This window comes from Manis pentadactyla, chromosome 5 (genome assembly GCF_030020395.1).
Source record: "Manis pentadactyla isolate mManPen7 chromosome 5, mManPen7.hap1, whole genome shotgun sequence".
NCBI lineage: Eukaryota > Metazoa > Chordata > Mammalia > Pholidota > Manidae > Manis > Manis pentadactyla.
Genome location: NC_080023.1, coordinates 56,228,264 through 56,254,000, shown reverse-complemented (window position 1 = coordinate 56,254,000; position 25,737 = coordinate 56,228,264). Strand labels below are relative to the sequence as shown.

Below are 25,737 nucleotides of genomic sequence, written 5' to 3'. Positions count from 1 at the left end.
ATAGCAGAAAGTCAAATAGAATAGTCTTTCATTATTTTGTCCCATGAAAAGCATGTCTATGGAGACCACAGATGTTTAGCAAAACCTAGTATACTCGCCTAGAGTGTAGTCCATAAAGCTTATGAGAATAATTCTGGAACAAAGAAGCAGTAGCTCTACAGAAATGGGACTGAATTATTACGATTATTTATGATTAGCTATAGACATTAGCTCTTAATTAACTGGTGAAGAACTTAACACTCTAACTCTCAAAATCCACTGAATTTATATTTAATTGTTCCATAGTTTTATAACCTATGTATGTATTCCCAAATAATAATTTGTGCAACTTTGCCTCTTTTGAATTTTTTGTAAATGGACTTATATTATATCCTGTAACTTCATTATTTCATTCCATATTATGTTTTAAGAGATTTATTTCACATTGATGCATATAGCTATAGCTCACTCATTTTCACTTATGTATAGAATGCCCTAGGAAGAATACACCACCATTTAGTAATTCATTTTATGTTTGACAGACATTTGGGCTGTTTTAATATTTTTAATGGACAGCACAGCTAATTAACATCCTTACATATTAGTGCATGTGATCCTACTGCATGTGAAGAGCCTCTCTATGTCATAAACCAAACAAAGGGTTTGTTTGCTGGGTCACAGGTTATGCTGAAACTCTGTCAAATTTCAATCTTTGGCTTTCCAAGGATTTTGTAGACATTTACACTGCTATCAACAGAGGATGAGAGTTCATGCTGCCTTACCTCCTCATCAAAATTTTCTACAAATTGACTTTGGCAATTGGTATGAGTATAGAAAAATAATTCATTATGGATTTAATTTGCATTTCCTTAATTAATAAGATTCATCAATGGTTATCAACTATTTGTATCTTGTCCTTTATAAATGCCTACTCATGATTTTTTTTCCCATCTCTCAAAGTATTTTTGTCTTCTTTTAATTTATTCTTAAAAACATATTTTTCAGGAAATGAATTATCTATTCATTACATGTATTGACAAGATCTTTTTTCCATTTTGTGGCTTGCCTTTTCGTTTTCTTTATCATATATGTTGATGAACAAGGTACTGAATTTTAATGTAGTTAAATACTTGATTTATTTTATTATTAGTGCCCTTTGTGTTCATATAAGACATTTTTCTGATTCTGATGTCATTGTCTTTAAAAAATTGTTTTTCCTTTTTGCATTTAAGCAACTATTCTATATGGAATTGATATTTGCATATGTTTTTGATATACGACTTTAATTTCATTTTTTTCCCTATATGAATAAGCAGTTCTGTTAGTACCACTACCTGAATAATCAACCCTTTCCTGGCTGGTCTGCCATGCCATCTTTGCCACAAATAAAGGTTTCATATATGAACTGTGATGTTGCTGGGCTTTCAAATCTGTTTCATTAATTAGCTTGTTTTTCACTGTGTCAATACCATAATGCTTTAAACTCTATTGTTTGACAATAAGTGCTGATACCTATTGTATTAGTTTCCTAAGATTGCTGTAAAATTACCAAAAACTAGTGGTCTAAAAGAGTAGAAATTTATTTTCTCACAGTTATGGAAGCCAGAAATCTAAAATTAAGATATCAAGAGGGCTGGTTCCCTTGGAAGGCTCTAGGAAAGAATCCTTATTTGCCTTTCAGCTTCTGGGAGATTCAGGTGTTCCTTGATACATGGCTACATAACTTCAATATCTGTCTTCTGTTCAGTTGGCCTTCTCCTCTGGGTATCTGTGTTTCTTACTCTGATAAGGGTACTTATCAGTGGAGTCAGGGTGTTCCTGGACTCATCTTGAGGTCTTTAACTTAGGATCTGCAACGACCCTTTGCCATTCCTGTCCTGTATCAAGTAACACACACCAAACACATACACAGTCATACTGGGATTTGGGGTTAACTTGCTTCAAATATAGAGGTCGAGAGAAGTAGCACTTTCATTTATTTAGACTTCTTTACTATATTTCAGTAGTTTTAAAATGCTTTTCTTACAGGTCTTGTTCATCTATAGATATAATGCTAGGTGCTTTTTTTTTTAATTGATACCTTTTTAAAGTACATTTCTCATTGGTTTTCACTGGTGTGTAGAAATGTGACTGGATTTTGTAATCTCTGTTCGTCCCTTCTTCTTTTTGTATTTGGTACTTCCAAGGGCTGAGTCTGTCTCAGAGTTTTTAGAGCAGAGGAACTGCCTTCTTGGCTGAGTTCCCTCCATCCACAGTCTGGTCCAGTGTTTCTTAGCTGAGGGACAGTTTTGTTCCCCAAAGGATGTTTGGTAATTCCTGAAGTTTTTTGGCTGTTCACTGTGAGGATAAGTGCTCCTGGCATCTAGTATCTAGACACCAGGAATGTTGCTAAATACTGTACAATTCACAGGAGAGCTCCACACAACAAAGAATTATCTGGCCCAAAATGTCAATATTGTTGAGGGTGAGATAACCTATTCTAGTCTGTGGCTTCTCCCACCTTACTTTGTCAGTTATTTTTCCTTCATTTCCTGAATTCAGGAAAAGAGTTGAATCTCTTATCTACTAAAGAAATCTCTGGTTTTTGTTAGGGTTATTAATTTATCCATTTTTTATAAGTTTAACATAATTTTAATTGGGATTTATATATATATATATATATATATATATATATATATATATATATATATATACTTAGTCTATCATCTTGAAAGATCTCATTTACATGTGAAGTTTACCACTTTGAAATTTCCTAGTTTTTACAATAAGCCTTCTGTAATAATACCTCTATATCCTTGAGTATTTTATTTCCCTTTCTCTTTACCATTTCTCATTCTACCTTAGCTTCTGCAAAAGACAATGAACATGCTAAAGATGTTTAAGCAGTAAGGATTTGTGTATAATAAGCAAACAAGAGTTGGTCTCAATATCTTTTATGATGACAATTTATTGACCTTTTATATTTTATCACCAGAGACAATTAAGCTAATTTAACCTTCTTAGAAATGTAGAAAGTTTCTCTTACATTGTTTCACTTTTTAAGTGCTATTTTCTTTCTTTCATTTTCCTTTTATGTAGCGTTTTCTTACTTTTAAAAAAATTCTTTCCACTCCTTCCAGCTTCCTTCAGTGTCTCTCCAAACAGAGATTTGACTTTCATGATTATAGAAAAGGATGATGAAATGCATAGGCTATAATTAATTCATTCATCTACTCATCCACCCATTAAGTCATCAATTCATCTATTAATTGGTTTAGTATTTTTTCAATGAATATCTAGTGCCTTCTATATTAAATGATTCTGTCAAGTGCTGGACATAATAGGAAGTGGGTTTTTTTATTGTTGACCGAGAGAGATGGCAATTAAAGCACTATATCTACCTTTAATAATTAAAATCATGGTTCTTTAGCAAATTTTTTATATCACTTTATAGAAGTATGATTAATGTGTAAAAAGTTATACATATTTAATGTATACAACTGGTTGAGTTTGGGGAGAAGTATATACCTGTGAAACCATCACAATTAAGGCTATAAACATATCTATCACCTCCCAAAAAATAAAAACTATTATTGTTATTATTATGTGTGGGTGTGGTAAGAACACTTAATATAAAAGCTACCTTTCTAGAAACAAATCCTACCATTTGCAGCAACATGGATGGAGCTGGAGGACATTATGCTCAGTGAAATAAGCCAGGCGGAGAAAGACAAATGCCAAATGATTTCCCTCATTTGTGGAGTATAACAATGAAGCAAAACTGAAGGAACAAAATGGCAGCAGACTCGAGAGACTCCAAGAATGAACTAGTGGTTACCAAAGGGGAGGGAGGGAGAAGGGGACTGAGGGGTGTTATGTTTAGTACACATGGCGTGGGGGATCACAGGGAGAACAGTGTAGCACAGAGAAGGCACAGAGTGAATCTGTGGCATCTGCTGCACTGATGGACACTGATTGCATTGGGCTATGGGTGGGGACTTGATAATATGGGTAAATGTAGTAACCACATTGTTTTTTCATGTGAAACCTTCATACAAGTGTATATCAATCATACCTTAATAAAAAAATTTTTTTTAAAAAACTACATTTCTAGCAAATCTAAGTATACAATACAGTACTGTTAGCTATAGACGCAGTTCTGTATAATAGGTCTCCAGAACTTAGTTATCTTGCATAACTAAAACTTTGTACTCTGACTATCATGTCCCCATTTCTACCTCCTCCAGGGCATGGCAACCACTCTCCCACTCTCTGCTTCTGTAAGTTTAAATTTTCTTAGATTCCACACAGAAGTGAGATCATGAGTATTGTCTTTCTGTGTCTGGCCTATTTCATTTAAAAAATGGCCTTCAGATCCAACTGTGCTGTCACAAATGACAAGATATCATTCTTTAAATGTGAATAATATTTCATTGTATGTTTATACCACATTGTTATCCATGATGTGTTCATCCATCAACATATGTTAACTATTTAGGTTGTTTGCATATTTCAACAATTCTGAATAATGCTACAATGAACATGGGAGTACGGTTGTTTTTTAGAGATCCTCGTTTCAATTTCTTCAGATAAATACCCAGAAGTGAGATTGCTGGATCATGTAGTAGTTCTACTTTTCATTTTTGAGAAACTTACTTGTTTTCCATAATGGTCATACCAGTTCACACTCCCACCAACAGAGTACCAGGTTCCCTTTTCTCTACATTCTCACCAACATTTGTTGTCTTTGGATTTTTTTGACAATAGCCAGTCTAACAGGTATGTTGATATCTCACTATGATTTTGATTGACACTTCTTTAATGATTAGTATACCTTTAATAGACCTGTTGATCATTTATGTCTTCTGTGAAAAAAATGTCTATTTAGGTTCTTTGCCCATATTTAAATCAGATTGTTTTTTGCTATCACCTTGTGTGAAATGCTTATATATTTTGGATATTAACCCTTTATCACTAATGTGATTTGCAAATAGTTTCATCTATTCCAGAAGCTGTCTTTTGTTTGTTGAAGGTTTCTTTTTCTGTAGAGAAGCTTTTAATTTGATGTAATCCCATTTGTTGTTATTTTTGTCTGTGTTTATGATGTCATGACCAAAAAAATAATTGCCAGTGAATGACAAGGAGCCTTTTTCTCTATATTTCTTCTGAAAGTTAAATGGTTTTAGATCTCAAATTTAATCCATTTAGAGCTTTTTTTATATGTTTGAAGAGATAAGAATCTGATTTCATTTCTCTGCATGTGGAAAACCAGTTTTCTCAAGACCATTTATTGAAGACATTAACCTTTCCCCATTTTGTACTGTTGGTGACCTTGTCAAAGATTATTCCACTATATGCATAGGTTTATTTCTGAGCACTCTAGTCTGTTCCATTGGTTTATACATGTCATAATTATGCTAGTATCATACTTTTTTGTTTACTATATCTTTTAATATAATTTGAAATCAGGAAGTTTGATGCCTCCAGCTTTGTTCTTTTCACTCAAGATTGCTTTGGATAATTAATGGTCTTTTATGGCTTAATATGAATTTTAGAATTGTTTTTCTTGTGAAAAATGCCTTTGGAATTTTGATAGGGATTGCATTGACTCTGTAAATCACTTGTGGGCAGAAGGGACATTTTTAAAATATTAATTATTTCAATCCATGAACACAGGATATCTTTCCATTTATTTGTATCTTCTTCAATTCCCTTCATCAATGTTTTTAAGTTTCAATGTCAGACCTTTCAAGTACTTGGTTTAATTTATTCATAATTATTTCATTCTTTTTGATGCTATTAGAAATGGGATTGCTTTCTCAATTTTTCCAAATTCTTTATTGTTAGTGTATAGAAACATGACTGACTTTTATATTTTTATTTTGTATCCTCTAACTTTACTGAATTCATTATTTTTCAGGGTTTTTTTCTGTAGAGTTTTCTACTGTAAGATCATGTCATCAGCAAGCAGAGAATTTTACTTCTTCCTTTCTGATTTTTATGCCTGTTATTTCTTTTTCTTGCTTGATCGTTCTGGCTAGGACATTCAGCACTGTGTTGAATAGAACTGGTAAGAGTGGGCATTCTTGCCTTGTTTCTGATTAAAGAAAAAGATTTCAGCTTTTCACCACTGAGTATGATGTTAGCTGTGGGTTTTTCATATATGGCCTTTATTATGTTGAGGCATATTCCCTCTATACCTAATTTGTCGAGAGTTTTTAATAACTAAAGGATGTTGAATTTTTTGTCAAATGCTTTTTCTGCATCTTTTGAGATCATATCTTTATCCTTCAGTCTGTTCATGTGATGCATCACATTTATCTATTTGCCTATGTTGAACCATCTTTGCAATTCACAGATAAATCCCACTTGATTGCGGTGTATGAGCTTTTTATATACTGTTGAATTTGGTTTGCTTGTTTTTTTGTCTGGGATTTTTACATCTATGTTCATCAGTGATTTTGGCCTATAGTTTTCATTTCATGTAGTTTTCTTATCTCATTTTTGTGTCCTAGTAATGTTGGCCTCATAAAATGAGTTTGGAAGCATTCCCTCCTCTTCAGTTTTTTGGGAGAGTTTCAGAGGACTGGCATTATTTCTTCTTTAAATATTTGATAGAGTTCACCAGTGAAGCTCTGCAGTTCTGGAATTTTCTTTGTTGGAAGGTTATTGATTACTGATTCAATCTCCTTTTTGTTATTGGTCTGTTCAGATTTCCTATTTCTTCATGACTTCACTTTGGTAGGTTGCGTGTTTCTAATAATTTATCCATTTCTTCTATATTATCCAATTTATTGATAGATGATGGTTCATAGTAGTCTCTTTGATCCTTTTTAATTCTGTGGTATCAGTTGTAATGTTTCCTCATTTCAGATTTTATTTGTGTCTTCTTTTTTTTTATTTGTCTAACTAAAGGTTTGTCAATTTTGTTTTTCTTTTCAAAAACCAACTTTTAGTTTTGTTCATCTTTTCTACTGTTCTTCTAGTCTCTATTTCATTTGCTTCTGCTGATTTCTGTTATTTCCTTCCTTCAGCTAACTATGAACTCAGTTTTTTCTTTTTTCTAGTTATTTGAGGTTCAAGTTAGGTAATTTATTTGAGGCCTTTCTTTTTTTTAATGTAGATGCTAATCACTATAAATTTCCCTCTTAGAACAGCTTTTACTGCATACCTTAAGTTTTGGTATGTTGTGCTTCCAAATTCATTTGTCTCAGGATATTTTTTTTTATTTCTCTTTTGATTCCTTCTTTAACTCATTAACCAATAAGTTTAGTTTACTAGTATTGCTAATCCAGGAATGTGTTATTTTATTTCCACATTTTGTAAATTTTCCAGTTCTCTTCCTGATATTGATTTCTAGCTTCATACCATTATAATTGAAAAAGATACTTGATATGACTTCAATCTGCTTAAATTTGTTAAGAGTTGTTTTGTGTCCTAACATATGATCTATCCTAGAGACTGTTCCACACACTGAGAGGAATGTATTCTGATGTTACTGGATGGAATGCACTGTGTATGTCTATTAGGTTCATGTGGTCTCCATTGTTGTTCAAGTCTACTGTTTCCTTATTTTCTGGGTGGTTGATCTGTTTATTGTTGAAAGTGGGGTATTGAAATCTATCACTAATATATTGCTATTTCTCCCTACATTTTTGTTAGCATTTGTTTTACATAGTTAGGTTCTCTAATGTTGAGTTCAACAACCTTTTTTTTAAAGGTAACCACTGTCTCTAGTGTCCTTCTCTGTCCCAAGTCCCATTTGAAATCCCAGTGCCAGATGTGTGGTAGAGTTTGCCATGAAACTGTTTTGTTTAAAAACTGGATTTGTATGTTGACATGTGCTCCATTGTTTTTGACAGAGTTTAAAAGTACTTAATATAGTAATTGAAACAAGATAACTGTTTTCATACTAAGAATTGCTAGTTTGGTTATGTTAAAACTAATGGTTTAAGTATGATTATTTAATTCAATGCAATACACAAAGGAAGTACTGAGTACATATTTTAGGACTAGCACTGAGTTAGATATCATGCCAACAGACTGATCTTTCCCCTTGGAGACATTAGTCAATTAGTGCACTGATAGTAGGATTCCACACCTCAGGACTAGTGCTCTAAATGCTAGTTTTCTTGAAGGTCTGATATTTTCCCACATTCTCTGGGATATATTGTTTCCACTTTGGAAATCAATGCTCAGAATAATCCAAAAAGTTAACACTATAAGTGGCATGACAATTAATACTGTTGGACAGGAGACAATTTCCAAAATGAAGACTGGAAAATTCTCATAACTTTCCATTTACTATGCAGAATTTTCAGTATCAAAAGGCTACAGATGTGCGCTCTACACCTTTCTAACCTTCTGTCTGAATAATCAGTTCCCCCCACAACCCTCTATTGTGCTCCTTACATTCTAAAACTACAATTAAGTTTGAGGAAATATATTTTAAATTTTTCTTTCTTTCTTTCTTCCTTCATTTCTTTCTTTCTTTCTTTCTTTCTTTCTTTCTTTCTTTCTTTCTTTCTTTCTTTCTTTCTTTCTTTCTTTCTTTCTTCCTTCCTTCCTTCCTTCCTTTCTTTCTTTCTTTCTTTCTTTCTTTCTTTCTTTCTTTCTTTCTTTCTTTCTTTCTTTCTTTCTTCCTTTGGACACACAAAATATTATCTCTAAAAGCCTTTTCCATTTAAATTTATTAGCTCTTTTCCTGCTTACAAACTAAAAACCTCATCTGAAAGTTGAAAATGTTGTCACTGATCTTCCAAAGAATTGAAATAGATGCACAGCAGAGCATTCTCTAGCTACAACTAATTTATCCCTGAATAGGTTGGATCCAAAGAAGCAGAGTCTGTGATAGGGTTGTTGGTAAATAATTTATTAACCAACAGTTTTCAGGAAAAAGGAAGTGATGGCAACAGGAAAGGGCAGAGGAAGAAACTAGACAAAAATGTGTTTTCAGAAATGCAACCTCAGCCTGATTTCTCCAGGAAATGTGGATACTAAATTACATCACAGAGGTGGTTCCACCCAGAAGTAAGAGGGCTTGGCTGTTTAAAACAACAAGGGCTGCCCAGGGAAGGTTGGAGCATAAGATCCCAGACATTACTGGGTAAATTACTCAGGTCAGAAAAGAGAAGGCCTCTGAAGAATTGCAGGTATGAGCTGTTATCAATCAATACTTATACAACTTGGGGGCTTGGTGTACCTGCCTGGGAAACACAGTTTGGATAGAGAACAATTCCTCTCTCTTCACAATTCATCATCCCTTAAGTGAATTCAGCTTTTTAATAAATTTCTTAAGAAAGAAAAAAATTTGTATTTGCTTGTAAGTGATTATAGACAATAAAATTCCCATAAGCTTAAGCCCCCAGATCATCCAAGGCACAATTCTGACTTTGTTTCTCTTTTTTCTGTTGCTCTTAAATCATCTCATCCATTCCCATAAGGAATAAGACACTTTTGACAGAAAATAACAGAAACCCAGTTAACAAGTCAAAGAAAAAGGAAAGGAAAGAAGGATGGAGGGAGTGAAAGAGGGAAGGGGGAGGAGTAGAAGAGAGGGAGGGAGGATTGTTGAGAAAAAATCTAGAGGTTAATCTGGCTTCAGGTAAACCTGCTCCAGAGGCTCAAACAATGTCCTCAGGTTTTTCTGTTTTTAAAATTTATTCTCCATGTGGCAAGCCAAATAGCTAATAGATACTCTATATTAAAACTTTCCCAGATTATTAACCAAAGCAGGAAAAGACAGTTTTCTATAATAGTCCTTGGAGGAAACTTTGAAGAACTAATCCAGCTGGTCAAATTTGGAATACCTTCTCAACCCTGCACTAATCACTGCAACCAAAAGAATAAAATTATTCCACCCTTTGGGTGTGAAGGGGGTGGGGGATAAAACAGGCAAGTTTAGCTCCATTAGCACTGATGAATATACAATAACTCTAATTCCAAAATTTTAATCTCTAACCCAGATTTCTCTGAACCCTATTCTTGTACATTCAATTATCTACTTGATATTTACCCCTGGATCCCTCACAGACATCTCAAATTTACCATATCTAAATAGAATTCCTAAAAGTTGCTCCCCTTCTCATTCCTATTTTTTCCCAATCAACAAGTGACATCACTGTCCATTTTGTTGGTAGAATTCCTGCTTTTTCCTTATCCTCTTGTCTAATCCATTCATAAGTAATATTTCTGCTTCTAATCACCAACTCCATCCTAGACCTAGCTAACATGTTCCCTCATTTAGGTGGCTCACAGTCTTCACTGCTTCCACTTCAGACTCCCTTGAATAGCTTATCTATCAAGCAACCAAAATGATCTTTTAAAAGCACATTATGTTATTCATTTCCTTACAATTTCGTAAGTTGCTTCCAAATGCACTTAGAATAAAGTCCAAGCTTCTTGCCAAGCACCTGAATGCTCAGGCTCTGACTATTCCTTCAACTTTTACATTTTCCTCCTTGCTCACTCTTCTCTACCCATACTGGCCTTCTTTTGGATTCTCTGCACATTCTGTTCCTTCTTCCTGGAAGATTGCCCAATAACCTTTCTCTTTTTGTTGCTTACTTCTTCTGATCCTTCCAGTGTCATTTAAATGTCACCCCCTTGAAAACTCTCCCCTAGTATAGACTCCCCTGCCATTATTCTACATTACTTTACTATACAATTTTTTTTATTACTGCCTATCTCTCTGTCCTATGAGCCCAGGGACCATAAACTTTTTGCTCATCACTGGTTATCCAGTGTTGTCACAGTGCCTGAAACATAGGATACTCCTAATCAATTGTGTTGAATGAATAAATAAGTGAGAAAAAGGGAAGGAGACAGGGTATAGTGAAAGAGTCATGAAGGCATTTTTTCCTTCACACTGTTATTTAAGATTAACAAAGCTGGAGAAGTAATGTACACCTACTTTGTGCAAGGCTGTGAAGAATACCAAGGTCTGAATCGTTCAGTACCTTCCTTACTGGAGTTTATAACATTAATGTGTAGAAGTTTGTGCATAGGAAAGTATACAAACTGAAAATTTAGGTAACGAGATGATATGACAATTTGAGAGCCATGAGACCACAGAATAAATTGTTAAATATATGACTTGAATGATCAGAATTTTGGAGTCCAGAGCAAATAAAAATCCCTTTGAGCAAGCAGGAAGCTTTCATGGAGAGAAAGGGAAAACGATCTGTTTGTTGGAGTATCTGCCCTCTGCTGGTGCATATTACCCTGACAGTAGCAGGAAACGTGCAGAACTTCCCTGACGCACTTTCACGGGGGACCTAGGCAGGGTTTCCCTAGCAGCACCCAGTAGCTACTTACTGACACAAGGATTAATCTGCTTGCGGCTCCCAGCCAGAGGAAAGGCACAAGCTCAAGCTTGCCGAGAAAAGTAACTGGATGTGCTATTAGTAAGAGGCACACGTATTGTTTCAAACATGTCATTTTTTTTAATGCTTTAATTCAAACCAAAGATTCCAGTTGGTATTTGATTTTAAGATGAACTTTTTCCCCCCATTTTATCATTAGCTTAGGCTCATGGTAAAACTATTTAAAACATGGTATTCCATTTAAAACTATCTCATTTTAAATGGAATGATCTTTAATAAAATGATCTATTCTCAGTTTTATTTCATAAAAAAAGCAAAGGATACAATTAATCTTTGTAATTTGGATTGAATCTAATATTACTGAGCTCTCAGTAGAAAAATATAAACATAAGTTAAATTTCTCCAGAAATTGGTAACAGCAATGATTAGGCATCTAAAGAGGAACAGTTCTCTCAGCCCTATTAAAGTAAGAAGCAGAAAAAAAGCAACCTCCCAAGAGTTTATCTTTTATGAAGTTTAGATTCAGGGAATAAAAGATGTATTTGAGGTCTTCGTTAAGGGTTTCCTGTTGTAGGACCTCTCTATCCTTACCAACCTGAACATCTATAGTCAGGGATCTAAGTAACTCAGGGTTGTCAATGCTACTTAATGTACTTAAGAATGCAAAGTTGAGAGCCAGATTCTCTGGGTTCATATGCCAGAACCACCACTTCCTATGCTACCTCAGATGTTTGCTTCAATGTCCTGAGCCCCAAGTTTCTTCATCTATAAAATAGGGCTGTTAAGAATAAATAAAATACTTTCCTCCTAAGGTGGTGAAGTTTAAGCAAAGAAATTGATTCAATGACTACCATGTAGTATGGAGTTTAATACATGTAAACTATTATGAGTGGTCACACCAATACTGCACTGTACCTGAATCTTCCCATTTTTTAAATAGAGGTTGACTCTTCAGGGGACCATAATCTTGCTAATATCATTTTACTTTGAGTGGATTCTTGGTACTTAACCCTGATATGACAGAAACCTGATCCCTTCCCAAAGTGCCATTATGTACATAGTTTAAAATCTCAGACAACATTTACATAAAGTACGGGAGACCTTAAAATCAAATTTTCTTCCTATTCCGTGAGAGATGGAAATAAAATAGCTCAGAGAAGAGTATTGAAATCATAAATGACATAAATCAGAACTGATCCACACCCTGGAATGACCATCCACATAGGGGGAGTCACCACTGGGGGCTTCTGTTTCACATCTTGCTTCAAATTCCCATGGATTTCTCCTTATACATGGCAACATGATTCGCAGATAAAACAAAACAATGTACTGTCATCTTCTTCACTTTACTATACTGTCAATTCTTAATTCTTATTAACTTATTTACTCAAGGATTATTCATCAAACATTCACTGGGAGTTTACTGTGGGCCAGGCAATAGGCCAAACACTGAAGAAGCAAAGATGAATCAGACACACTCCCTGCCAACACACAGCTCAGAGTCTAGAGTGGAAAAGACACAACTGCTGACTGGTGTGATAACTTCTATAACAGAATCATACATGCAAGATGCTAGGTGGCCCATAAAGGAGTGTTCAACTTTGAGGAGGGCAAGTCAGAGACAACTGAAGTTTCTGAACAATGACAGAAACGTCATTGAAGAAATTTGCCTGAGAAAAAAAGTGTATTGTAGGAAGAGGAAATTGAATGTGCAAAGTCCAGAGGTGTGAACCAGTTTAGTGGGATTAGGAAAGAGCAGATATGAAGATAGGCTTTGACAGTTGGGGTGTGGTGAGGGAGTGAAGGGCTGAGATTATGGAGCTCACACTGGGCTTGAAGCAGGAGTACAGCACACTCAGATTGTACTTTAGGGTTATCATTGTGGAGAGAAAACCAACAGGGGGAAAGACAGAGTAGAACCACATAGATGTGGCAGTAAGAGGGCTGCTGCACAGGCCAGACACAAATTTCCAAGGAGCTGATTTTAGACCATATCTGTGAGTTTGAAGGAATGGAGATTGATTCAATATTTAGGAGGTAAAATCTATTGAGCATTGTTGTTAGTTTAGAAGAGTCATAGAGAGGGGGGAATCTTGTGGAGAGGGATGATATTCACTTTTCCCAAGAGATGTAGTAATGAGGAGCAAGATTTATCATGGAGGTGAGCCTTATGTAAACTTATATGGACTTGGAATTTCTGATTTCTGACTCTCAGTCCAGTGCTTGCTTTTTGATTATAAGGCAGTACTTCAACAGTCTTTTGGGAATCAGGTCCGTTTAGAAGATCAGTTCACTGAACATCCAAAATCCATCAATAGTTCAGGCTGGAAGACTGAATAATAAAATGCTGATAGTATAGAGTGCAACAAAACTTATTCCCACACTTAGAACCAGTTGTGAAAGCCTGCCTACCACAGAAAGACAGTTAACAAGTATGATGTCAGAGTCCCATGACAGATGTTATTACATATTGCGTCAAATGCTATAGTAATGAGATGATCTTTTTAAAAATCAACAAATTGGTATAGTAGACTGGATGCCATATTCAAGAATAAGGCAAATTTAGGTGAGTTTTCTTAAAAGTGAGGATGTTGCTTTTAAAAATAACCGATACTTCTTTTAACAATAATTAAAATGAACATCATCAATAGCTTACTATTTACCAGGCAAGGTGTGACATGTGTGATATGCATTATTCATTTAATGCTCAAAACAACTCTATGAAGTAGATGTTGTTACCCTATTTTATAGAAGTCTAGGAAAGCTGAAGGATTTTGTTAAGGTTATTTAGTTCTACAAAGATTAGAAAACCTGGTTTTGTCTTCCCATTGTGAATAAACCTGTTCACACATCTGGGAATAAAACAAAATCCTTGTCTTTGCCTCAACTCTAGATAAGATGAGGAGTAACATTTTTCTTAAGACTAATACTTCTTTTTTTTTTAATCTTCTGATCAGATGTCTACAATATTTCGATGGCCTTCTAGAGGGGGTCGGTTTATCAAATCTCATGTTATCAAAATAAGGTATGTGAACATGGTTTGCAACTTCAAGCCAGTACCCTTAGGAAGCATTTGATGAACACAACAGCTCAGCCCCTCTGAGCAATTTCTTTACAGGAACAGTAAAATTTCATTAAGTCCTGAGTAGCCCAGCTTATATACCACCTAGCCATTTCCCAGTCACAATAGAAAGATGTAAAGTGCTCTGTGACAAAAAACAATGTCAGTTACTAGATTTTAAAAAAAAAAGGTAATCTCTAAAAGAAAAAAATACAGAAAGGGGAGGATGGTGCTGCTGACACACCCTGTTCCTTTAGCTAGAAACTAAGTAGAATTTAAGCAAGTTCTTTCTGATTGTCCTCATTTTAAGTACACCCAACAATCAGACTGTGACTTCTCTGCAGTAAGGTTTTTCATAAATGCCATTGCATTTTTATTATTCTTTTAAATACTTTTTCATTTTTATGCTCTGATGAAAGGCAATATACCTAAATTGAACATAACTTCTCAGAGACTAGAAGAAATTACTAGCATCCATCCTGAATATACTTTTCATGTGATGTCCAAAAGGCTTGGCATTTACTGGAATAATCATCTTGTTTTCTACTTATTTTGATGAAAGTTTTTAAATACTTTCTGTGGGTATCAATCAATATGCAAATATATATATCTGTAATACTTATTTGTCTGATTCACTTCTTGATGATAAATAAATGTACATGTGGTTACTGTGTGGTACATGACATGATGCCTTTCTTTCCCTCTTCCCCTCCCTACTTTTGTTCCTTCTTTATATGTTTCAAATTAAATTTATTCTCAAAAGGCAACTAGAAACTTCCTAGACTTACACATTACAGTGTAAATTTATATATTTGAACCTCATATTGAAATATTTCCTTTTATAACCACTTTCTCCAATCATTCACTTATCAAACACATATTAACTGACCATCAAACCCCAAAATATAAATGGTTTAGCACAATAAAGAATTATTTCATTTCCATGCTATCGTCCAAAGAGTCAGAGTGGCAGCAAGAGATACGGGTGCTGGTGGGGACTGTGGAATACAATTGCCTACTGCATCTTCTGTATCTGGTTGGCCAACAAAGGAAGAGTGGGGACATGGAGGGTGGTCTGGGAGGTTCTCAGGGGCCAGGCCTGGGAGTGGGGTATCATTTCTGCCCACAGTCTGTTGCCCAGAATTCACTAGAGAGCTTCCATAAACTGTAAAGGAGGCTAGGAAATGAAATCTAGCTCTGTGTTGATATACACATATGCCATCTATGAGGTTTCTGTAAATTTAGTGTGAATCTGAATAGGTAAAAATAGATTTTGAGAGCTGGTTTTATTATTACGATCTCTATTTACCTTCTTTTTTGCTCTTCAGTCCAGATGAACATGGTGTGAATATTTTTATGGTGCTCATATTTCGATACCCATCTACTGACAGTGTTGAGCGAATCAAGAAAACAATTGAAAGGACTTTATACCAAAGTCTGCAGACAAAAAGGTTCCCTTTGACTATAAACGAATCATCATTTACACTCACACGTAAGTCCTTTCACCATCTTTGTGTTTCCTTCACAATCTTCTTTATTTTTCATAAGAATTTAGGTCAACATATTCTCCTATTTTAAGAATTCACCACTGATATTCACATATAAGCATGGAATAAAGCTAAAATAAAAATTCACTATGAGGCAAAGTTTAGTTTTAGGAAATTTTTTCGTATTAGGTTAGAGCTTTTGCTAAAGTGTCTAAATTTTTTCTCATATATTATTATCTTGGATCTCTTCAAAAGTACAAAAGGGTAGATATTATTTTCACAATTTTAAGGAAGCTGAGACTCAAGAAAGATGAAAGGCATGAGACTAGGAAGATTTGGGGCCAAAACTAAAACACAGGCATTTTGACTCCCAGAGGACATTGCAGGTCAGTGCTGGGGGTTAGCTCTCAGTGAAACACAACTTTATGAAGGCTTACCCCTGCAGGAAGAACCATTGATATGATCTTTGAAGAGGTTCTCTAGCTTAATTCCAATTTAAAATAGCTTTTCGTTTATTTCCTCATGTATTTCTCACAAAACAAAAATCAGGGAAGTTGTTCAGTTTTCCTCCTAAAGTAGAAGAAAATGAGGTTCCAAAGGTTAAGAAACTAAAACTGAAACTTCCTCACTGCTAGTTGAATTGCTAACTGAGAGGTGTTTCTGTTTTTCCACACCAACACATAATTAGAGATAGTAAAATACTGTGTTTCGAATAAAATGGTTAGCACCAAGGTCAGGCACTAGCTCTTTTTGTTTCCTTATCCCTTGCCCCAAGCTTGCATATATATCTGGTGCTCCCAAAGAAAGCAATGAGGATATTTATCCTTACCATTCTTTCCTAATTTCCTAGTTTCTTTTTCTTGTTCAATAGCAAAAATTAGAAAAACAACAAAATGCCCTCCTTTATTTTAAAGTAAAATTATGCCCTCTTGAAATATGGATGCTTTGGATTATAAGAATTTCTTACTATGATCATTTTAACAAAATCACACGGAAATAGAAACATTCTTCTACTAATCCACATTTTGTTTATCCCAGATATTAACAGCAAAAACATGAGGAAACTTCTCACCAACCGTAAGTTCCAAAACTCACAGTTAACTATCTCATGGCAAAGGTAATGAATAAGAGCCACAGAAAATTTAAAAGTAGAATTTATCAAGCTTTTTTGTCCACTGTATGTTTTTGTAAACCACTTTGTGTTTTTATTATTGTTCAGTTTTTTAAATAATTAAGCATTTAAATTAAGCATTTAAATTTATAAATTTACACCAACACAATTTTGTTTTATTACTTCTGGAATGTAGTAAAAAATTACATATATTCCTGATACTACAATATATTTAATTATATTTCTAACATTCTATTTTAATATTTTCTTTAAATATTTATCTTTTAACATTCTTTCATAATTCAAGAGACAGTTTTAAAGCAGTGTCTAGTTAGGCTTTTTCCCTGTTGAAATTTCTCAGTTTTCTTGCATTTTTGTTGACCTATCTGGCATGTACATTTTCTGCTCTCCCCCTTCCATTTCCTTTATCTTAATGTCCTATGGGATTACTGGATCATAAACTTTCCCCTATAAATTGTATACACGTCATTCTATTTTCTTCCTGTGTTTTGTTGTAGAGTGGAAGTCTAAGGCTGCTATAATTTTTATTCTTACATTGGCTATCTTTTTTGTTCCTGGATGAATGTAGGAAATCTTTATCCTATAACTTCTTGCCAAGAGATCTAGATGGAAGAATATTTTGCACTGAATTTTGACTAGGACTCTATAAGCATTTTCAATCTGTTTTTGGAAAAATGTTCTATTATAAATTTGATGATTGATTGTGTTTCAACTGTTTTTTTTTTTCCTTCTTCTTTAGGAACACAGTTTATTATTTGAACCCCCTTTTCTGCCCTCTATATCAATCCTTATTTCAAGTTCCAGATCAAGTTACTTTCCTCTGCATTCTGAACAATCTTATCAAATCTGTACTCCTGAAAACCACTTATCTCAGTTGTCTGGTGTCACTTTTTCTCTTTACTTCTTCCGTGTGGATTTTATATCTGCTATGACATTTCTGTGATTTCTTGAATCTTACATAATTACAGTAAATAATTGTTGTTACATGTGCTCTTATCACAGCATAGTTTTCCCCGTACAGTTGACTTCTTTTGTTACATTGAGATCATTTTTCTTGCATATCTTTGTTGATACCAAGAATATGTGTCTTAAATTTTTTTGTAGTACCTTTCAGAGATATGTCTGTCTTTTGAGTTTATATTTCATCTGACTTGGGGAGCCCTAACCATGCTATGCAGTTAGATGCAGGCTTAAGTACTGATCTCCAAATAGAGTTTATGAAAACATGAACAGTCCCCTTTGCATCACCAGTCACAGCACTCACGGCAGTGACTCCTTTGTCTGTTTAAATTGCTTCTCATGAGGTATCTTGGTCCATTTTTGGTGCTATAACAAAATACCATAGGCTGGGTAGCCTTTAAGGAATACAAATGTATTGCTCATGGTTCTGGAGGCCGGAAGTTCAAGATCAGGGTGGTTGAGTGAGGGTGAATCACAGACCTGTATCCTCACATGGCGGAAGGGGCTAGAGATCTCTCTAGAGACTCCTGGAGAAGGCACTAATCCCATTCATGAGGACTCCACCCTCACGACTTCAGCAGTTCCCAAAGGCCCCACCTAATACCATCACCCAAGGGTTAGAGTCTTAACATATAAATTTAGGAGTTCACATTCAAATCACTGCATGCAGTAACTACATTTTCATAGAATTTCTTACTTTTCTAGTATCCCTAGATAGGATGGTATGCTAAGAAGTGTGTCTTCTGAATATACACATAAAGAAAGAGTTGGTGGGTCACAATAGGATGACTCAAAGATTGGCTGGGGAAAAATGCAGTGGCTTTGTAAAACTTTTGGGGGTTCTCTGTACAATATTAATTCACATCTTAGACCATGGGTAGTCCATGAAGTTGCTTTCAAACCCACCAGATATTGCAATTATGAGTAGTTCTACCAGGATTTATAATGTTTTCTGATCCTTCCTTAAGGTTTGGTGATTTTGTTCCTTTGCCTTTGAAAAATACCAAAGACTCAAATTTTTCATCTGCAATATGAAGATAAAAGTCCTAACAGAGAGAATTGTTGTGAAAATTAGAGAAAATATATGTAATACCATGTAGAGGGCCTGGCTCATAACAAACAGGCATTATTTATGTTATTATTACATTCATGTATATTTTAAGGGGAAGTTGGGAGAAGAAGTATTAGACACTACTAATACAGTATTATAATAACCTAGAAATGCTATGTGTTCAATTATATGGTCCCTTTAAGCTGAAGCTGTTTAACCCTGAGGAAATTATGATGAATTTATACATATGATTTCAGACAACTATTTTTCATCTGTTTCTGAATAAAACTCCTTTTTTTAAAAAACATATTTTTAATAAACATATAAATAATTAAAAGGTACATTAATAAAGTATCCCAATATACTTTCAGGTCTTATTTAAAGGTTGATTTGAACTTAAACAATTGATGGTTTGTCAGGGAATACTTTTTAAAAAACAGTTCTTTCAAATTTTAGAAATCTGAAAAAGGTCATTATTGTTTAAGACTGTTTAAATTCAAGGCTTTCAAGGACAATGTGTATATTCACATCAAGGAAGAATCATAGCATACATTCAGTACTAGGCCATTTCTCAGTAATAAGAATATAAGCTTTGATATGGATCCTCCAATTTTATATACAACTGTATCACTTACCAGCAGGGTGACCACTAGCAATTTATGTTCTCCTTCCAAGGTTCAGTTTTCTCATCTGAAAAGTGTGTTGCTATTCATGTATCTAAAACACGTAACAAGGGATCTAAATATTTTTGACACTAAATAAATTATTTATCTAGCTATCTATTTATCCATCTCTATATGCATTTTATAGAGAGACAGTTCATTCCTGGACTGGATACCTTGAAATGTTAGTAAATATTTCTTCTAAACCTCAATAGGATTAGTAGGGTTTTTGTAGGGTAATGTTAGTGTCTTGAGTGCCAGGACTAGGTTAAAGAGTAGCAGACACAAGGATACAGTCAATGACCTTATGGAAGATAGGTTGAAATATTGATGATACAAGTGAGGGTATGAAGAATGTAGGAGAGTAAGGAGAATATGAAAGATTGTCTACCTGCATCCAGTGCAATCAGGATATGCTTTACCTCCTCCTTTTCATGAATATGCACTCATGTATATTTTTGCAACAGGCTGTGGAATAAGGCTGACATCTTCAAAAATGCCATTACCAGCAATCTCTTCTACTGAAAGGATTGCCCATGGAAGGGAAACAGCCATGGAAGGGGAGTGGCCATGGCAGGTCAGTCTCCAGCTCAGAGGGGTAGGCCATCAGTGTGGCGCCACTCTCATCAGCAGTACGTGGCTGCTCACAGCAGCTCACTGCTTCCGCAGGTAAGTTCACCAGGGCTGTTGGGAGTCTTTCCCCAGTTATCACTTGCCATTGATTCATCTGATTCAATGTCCTCTGCTCCATTCAGGATGTATCCTGCTCTGTTCCCTAAATGGGTTACACTTGCTTTATGCCCTGATCATGTTCTTCCTCTCTCCCTTTTCTCAATATCTGTGATGTTTAGTTTGTATCATTATTATGGCTTTGACCATATGTTTTCCTGTATTATGACACTAGTGTTATCTTTCCTACTATATCATGAATTATTTTAATATAAAAGCTATTATGTAAGGAGTTTAAACCCTTCCATATACTCAAGGAGAAAATTCAGGTGCTTCTGTTTTTGTTTTTTAATTAATCCCTTTATGCCTTGAAATGTTAGTAAATATTTATTCTGAACTTCAATATGTTTCACTAGCTACCATCACTTTGTGAGTAAGAAAAAAATCAAAGGTATTACTCTTGAAGCTCTCCCTTCCAACTCTATTATTTAAGAATGCATGTGGGCTTGTGTGGCCCAGAGAGGTGTATAGATGGTGGAAGAGCCCTGCCAGCCTGTCTCACTGCCCTCACAGTACTCAAGACTGGTCATATAGAGCCTGACAGGCAAGCTCTGCTGGGGCTTTCACAGTTGTAGCTTTTAAAACCCAGCCATGTTATTTTAGATATGTAGACATATGCAGGCTTCTCACTGCTCCAGGAGATAGAGGACACACCACCCTTCCTCCCTGAGGGTTCACCACCAGGGCACAGAAAGCTTTTTTTAAACCCTCAAAAGACAAAAACTCTGAATAAAGCCCTGGACAGTGGCATTGTTCACACACCCTTCCAGAAGAGACGATCTTTGGTAACACTAGGTGGCTCTTTACCATCCTTCTAAGGGTAACACCCGAATGGTTCCAAGATTCCTGTACCTTTCCTTATGGGTAGAAGTGTAATGGGAATGACCTAAGCAAGTTGAGGTGATTATCTGTCACTCTCCCACTAGAGAAGAGAAAAGAGGCTCACTTGTACACATTTACAACCCCCCAAAAGAACTAGCATCATGCCTTAAGGGAACTTGAGTCCCACTAATTTGTTAAGAGTCTCTGATTTTTTTCATGTATACATAGTCCTCCAATCTTCCCACTTGTTTTGGAGAGTGTCCTCCATTTTAGTTAATAAAGAACCTCTATTTATTAAAAATTAAAATTAAATTAAAAAGTAATTAAATTTTAAATTAAAGGTAAAAACAAACCCTGAGTGTCATTTTATTACTATTTAATGAAGAATGTAAGATATAGTGATTGAAATACATCTTTTAGCATGTCCAATGCCGTCTGTGTGCTGACGGACATACATGGCAATTGGCCACTGAGCTCTGCAAAGTAAAGATAACTGGTGACTTTCATAAGAGAACTTTTAGTGGCATGTTTTGATGGAAGAAGAATTGGATGCCAGTTTCAGGGAGCTTTTAAGTGAATGGGAGAAGAGAAATTTGACAGCTAAAAATAGTTGTGGACTTGGAAGTTTTTTTTTTAATGTGAAAGATACTATATTTTAGATCAATATTAATAATCAAAAAGAGTTGGGAAAAGCCATGGTCCTGGAGAGAACAGGTTCCATTTTGGGGGTGATACAATTTCCTGTAATTGCACAATGAATGCAGTATTAACTATCGTAAAGGAAAACTATAGAGTACTGTGAAGACAGTATCATAATTATTTAAATAGTTTTACACTTTTTGTAAGTGTGTTTTTTCTACAGAAATAGTGTATGTTTTTAAATCATGTTTAAGACAAATCTTAGTATCTTTATGTCCATGAAAAATGACTCCAGTCTTTGTGAAACAGTGTGGGTGGAGGAAAAGTTCTTGACAAGACATCCGGTGAGCTGGCCGTCTCTCTCTGACACTAACCAGCTGGATATGTCACTCACCTGGGCAAGCTATTTGCCTTTTGAGTCTCTCAGTGTTCTTATCCACAAAACATGTTGAACTGGGCCTATTACACAAGGCTTCCTTTCTGGTTGACAATGCATGAAGGGATGGGGTATTTCTATTTTGTCTACTCAGTTAGTTTACAAGCTCCTAAGGACAGAAGTCACATATATGTTCGTATTTCCTAGAATTCTAGTTTTCAAGTGAATGCTTCAGTCCTAAAATTTCAGCTTCAAATAAAATCTTCCTTTCAAGTCTAAGTAAAATATCCCTTTTCATCTCCCCAGGTCCTTGGCCCCATTTCCCCAAAGGCTCTGCCTGCCCATCCCTGGGGCAATGCAGAATGTTTTGAAAACCACTGATCTTTCAGGATTTTCATTGCACTTAGTTTATGATTCACCAACACAACAATCCCGCACAAATGAGGAAATCCCCTTTTTGAATTCTCTCTGTGATTTCCTTCTACCTAATTTCCCTTTACACAGAGAACTTCATCTATATATTTCTAGTCACTCTTGATGGAGATAATTAGAAAAAAGAAAGAACCAGGCTTTGGGGAAGAATAGGGAAGTAAAGAGCCAGAAAGTGAGTCATAAAATAAGAATGGCTGGAGTGTCTGATACTGAAGGAAAATGCCTCTTAGAATACATACTATCCAAAACAAATCAAAATCAATTTCTACACATTAAATTGAAACTACAGAAGAAAGAGAATCTGAAGAGTTTCTAACAAATGAAGAATTAAAAGATTGGGAATTAATTGTAAAGTACCCATTATTACTGTTAATTCAAGTAAACCATGGGAATTCCATTTAGTTGCTGTGCTCTTCACAATTTTATAGAATGGAAAATGTTTTTAAGGGCTTTCATGCTCACTTAAACCTTCAATACTTAACCTTTTTTCCATAAGGTCGTTGTCTGCATATTCCCCGGCCATAGGTATTTTTCAGGAGCATAACCCTAACAGCTGGGGAAATATATAGACTCAATCTTTTCTAAAGGATACAGTTAAGCATCACACATCTTTCTCTGTAATTTATTGCAGAAATAAAGACCCAAGTCAATGGATTGCTAGTTTTGGTGCAACTCTAGCAATGCCCTCTGTGCAGCGAAGTGTGGGGAAAATAATAGTTTATGAAAATTACCATACAGAAACAAATGAAAACGACATTGCTTTGGTTCAGCTCACTAAGCTAGTGGAGTTTTCAGGCTCAGTGCAGAGAGTCTGCCTCCCAGATTCATCTCTGAAGCTGCCACCTAATACAAGCGTGTTCGTCACAGGGTTTGGATCCACCGTAAATAATGGTGAGCAACTCAACCTATTTTATTTAGTACAGGTTTGTCTTGAGCTCTAAACTGTTTTAGGGAATCACTCTTCAGACTTCTCACAAAAATAATGCTGATGTTCCCCAGGTATATGGCCCAGAGCACAGGGGCTATGGACTAAAAAGTATGAGGAATCAGGGCTTCATCCTTGAGGAGTTCACAAATGATTGGAGCAGTGGTGAAAAAGAGGAGAGGCAAATACAGATGAAAAGAGCAGACTATTTTAGGTGCTATAAGAAGGGACAGAATACTGTGAGACTGCAAGGGAGTAAATAATTCCACATTGTTTATTTCCCAGACGTAAAAATTCCTAGTTAGCATATATTTCAAACCACAATCTTAGTGATCTTATTCTTTTTTTTTTGTCTAAATCCTCCCTCATTTTAATAAGGATATATGATGATCATAAACAAAAAACACTTTGTGAATGTTTTGAGAATTTTCATTTTGGTTAGTTAATGGAATATGTTTTTTCCCCCCTCTGTCTGAAGAAAAATGTATTTTCATCTCCTGGGGGGTAAAAGATACCAGTTCTAAAATTTTATGAATTGAAGACCAGAACTTAAGATTTCTAGGCCCTAGTTCATTCTGCACTAAAGAGAGAAATTAATTGACTGTTTTAAGATGGGAAATAAGAAATGTTTAAGGTTTTCTCAAGGATATCCTGAAGAAAGTAGGAGACAAATGCTAATATATCTTTATCTAGCTTTTTTCCTTGGCATCACTCTATTATATATAACATTTCCCAAATAGCCCATGCATCTCCAACTTGACTGGGCTAGAGGTGGTTCTAAGTCTCCTTTCGTGCTCTCTTCCCTTACCACTACTAGCTCAGGGCTGCTTACCCACAGCTTCTACCTGGAGCCCTACAGTACTTCCCCTCCCATCCTCAATTCTGTGGGTTCCTCTCCTCCAGACCCCTGTAGCCCTGCTCTGCGCTGGCATCAGGTTGCCGGCACACATTGGGAAATGGTTCTGTTTACCACGTTTGAAGACACACCTAAGTAACACAGTAGAGCATAACTCAGGGCAAACAGACTGTGCAGTATCCTGGTTTCTACCTGAATGTCTTTTGGGAAACCAATGAACTTCCCTGAATCTTGATTTCCTTATATGGAAAAATATGCCAGTTGGTCAAGATCCATGATCAGTGTGATGAACCCTCTCCTCACAAAAAAATATTACATGTAGTTTAAAGGTTTCCAATAGCTTGAAGATTCACAAGTATATTTTATCAGTACATGTGTGTTTATGATTTCTTGAAAGTAGAAATTTATGTTACAGAATATAAATAAAATTGGGCAAAACTTAATGTTAATACAATAATCTTGTACTGCTTTTGCTCTAGGAATATACAATTTTATGTGCCTTCCATGTTTGAGATACAGTTGTATTCAAAGAACACATTTTGTTTGTGTGTGTGTATGTGTGTGTGTGTGTTTGTGTAATAGGACCTATGCAAAATATACTTCGACAAGCCAGAGTGGAAACCATAAGCAATGATGTGTGTAACAGAAAGGATGTATATAATGGTCTGATAACTTCAGGAATGTTATGTGCTGGATTCATGGAAGGAAAAGTGGATGCATGTCAGGTGAGTCCACAGTTAAGGGTAAACCTTTAAAAGGAAAGTTTTCATTTACTGTTTCTAAATTTGGAACATATTTCACTGAGAAGAAAAAAAAGGCATCTATTTCATCAAGGATTCAGTGTATTTAATACTCCTAATAATACAAATTATTGTGTTGAGTGTTTCCTTTGTGCCAAGCTCTAAGCACTTTTCATACATTATTTCATTTGATATAACGAGATCCAAGGGTGCTGTAATTATCCCTATTGCACAAATCCAGAAATTAAAGTCTGTTGCTCCCTAATTCTGGTTCATACAATTACTCTTATGCTCTATTGTTATCTTCCAAAACAAAATTGAAAACAGAAAAACAGAGGATCCTGTCCTCTGACAACCATTTTATTCCACTCCAGCATCTTCTCTCATGCATCCTGTTTTCGTCCCACAGCCTCCAAATCTCTGTCTTTGGCCCTGTCATTCTTCAGTGACACTGACACCTGAAACAGGCTTCTTCTCCATCCCAAGCCCTGCAGAATTAACACTGAGCCTTAAAATGCTGGGTTCCCAGGTCCCTGACCTCCTAACCTCCAGTGATCTTCACTCCTCCTCAGACACCTCTTCC

At 35.4% G+C, this 25,737-nt stretch overlaps 1 protein-coding gene across 2 annotated transcripts in view; it reads left to right on the top strand.

Annotated features, from left to right (window-relative positions):
• Positions 1-25,737, top strand: part of LOC118928680 (transmembrane protease serine 11F) — a 91,611-nt gene that overhangs the window by 61,609 nt on the left and 4,265 nt on the right. Inside the window, exons 5-10 of one of the 2 annotated variants that reach the window (XM_057502283.1) lie at positions 14,240-14,307; positions 15,735-15,835; positions 16,869-16,907; positions 20,103-20,304; positions 23,265-23,524; positions 24,997-25,139. In XM_057502283.1, the coding sequence (XP_057358266.1) occupies positions 14,240-14,307; positions 15,735-15,835; positions 16,869-16,907; positions 20,103-20,304; positions 23,265-23,524; positions 24,997-25,139 (813 nt within the window). Of the gene's footprint in view, positions 1-14,239; positions 14,308-15,671; positions 15,836-16,868; positions 16,908-20,102; positions 20,305-23,264; positions 23,525-24,996; positions 25,140-25,737 lie in introns of both variants that reach the window. The other variant, XM_036918144.2, reaches the window with a different exon arrangement.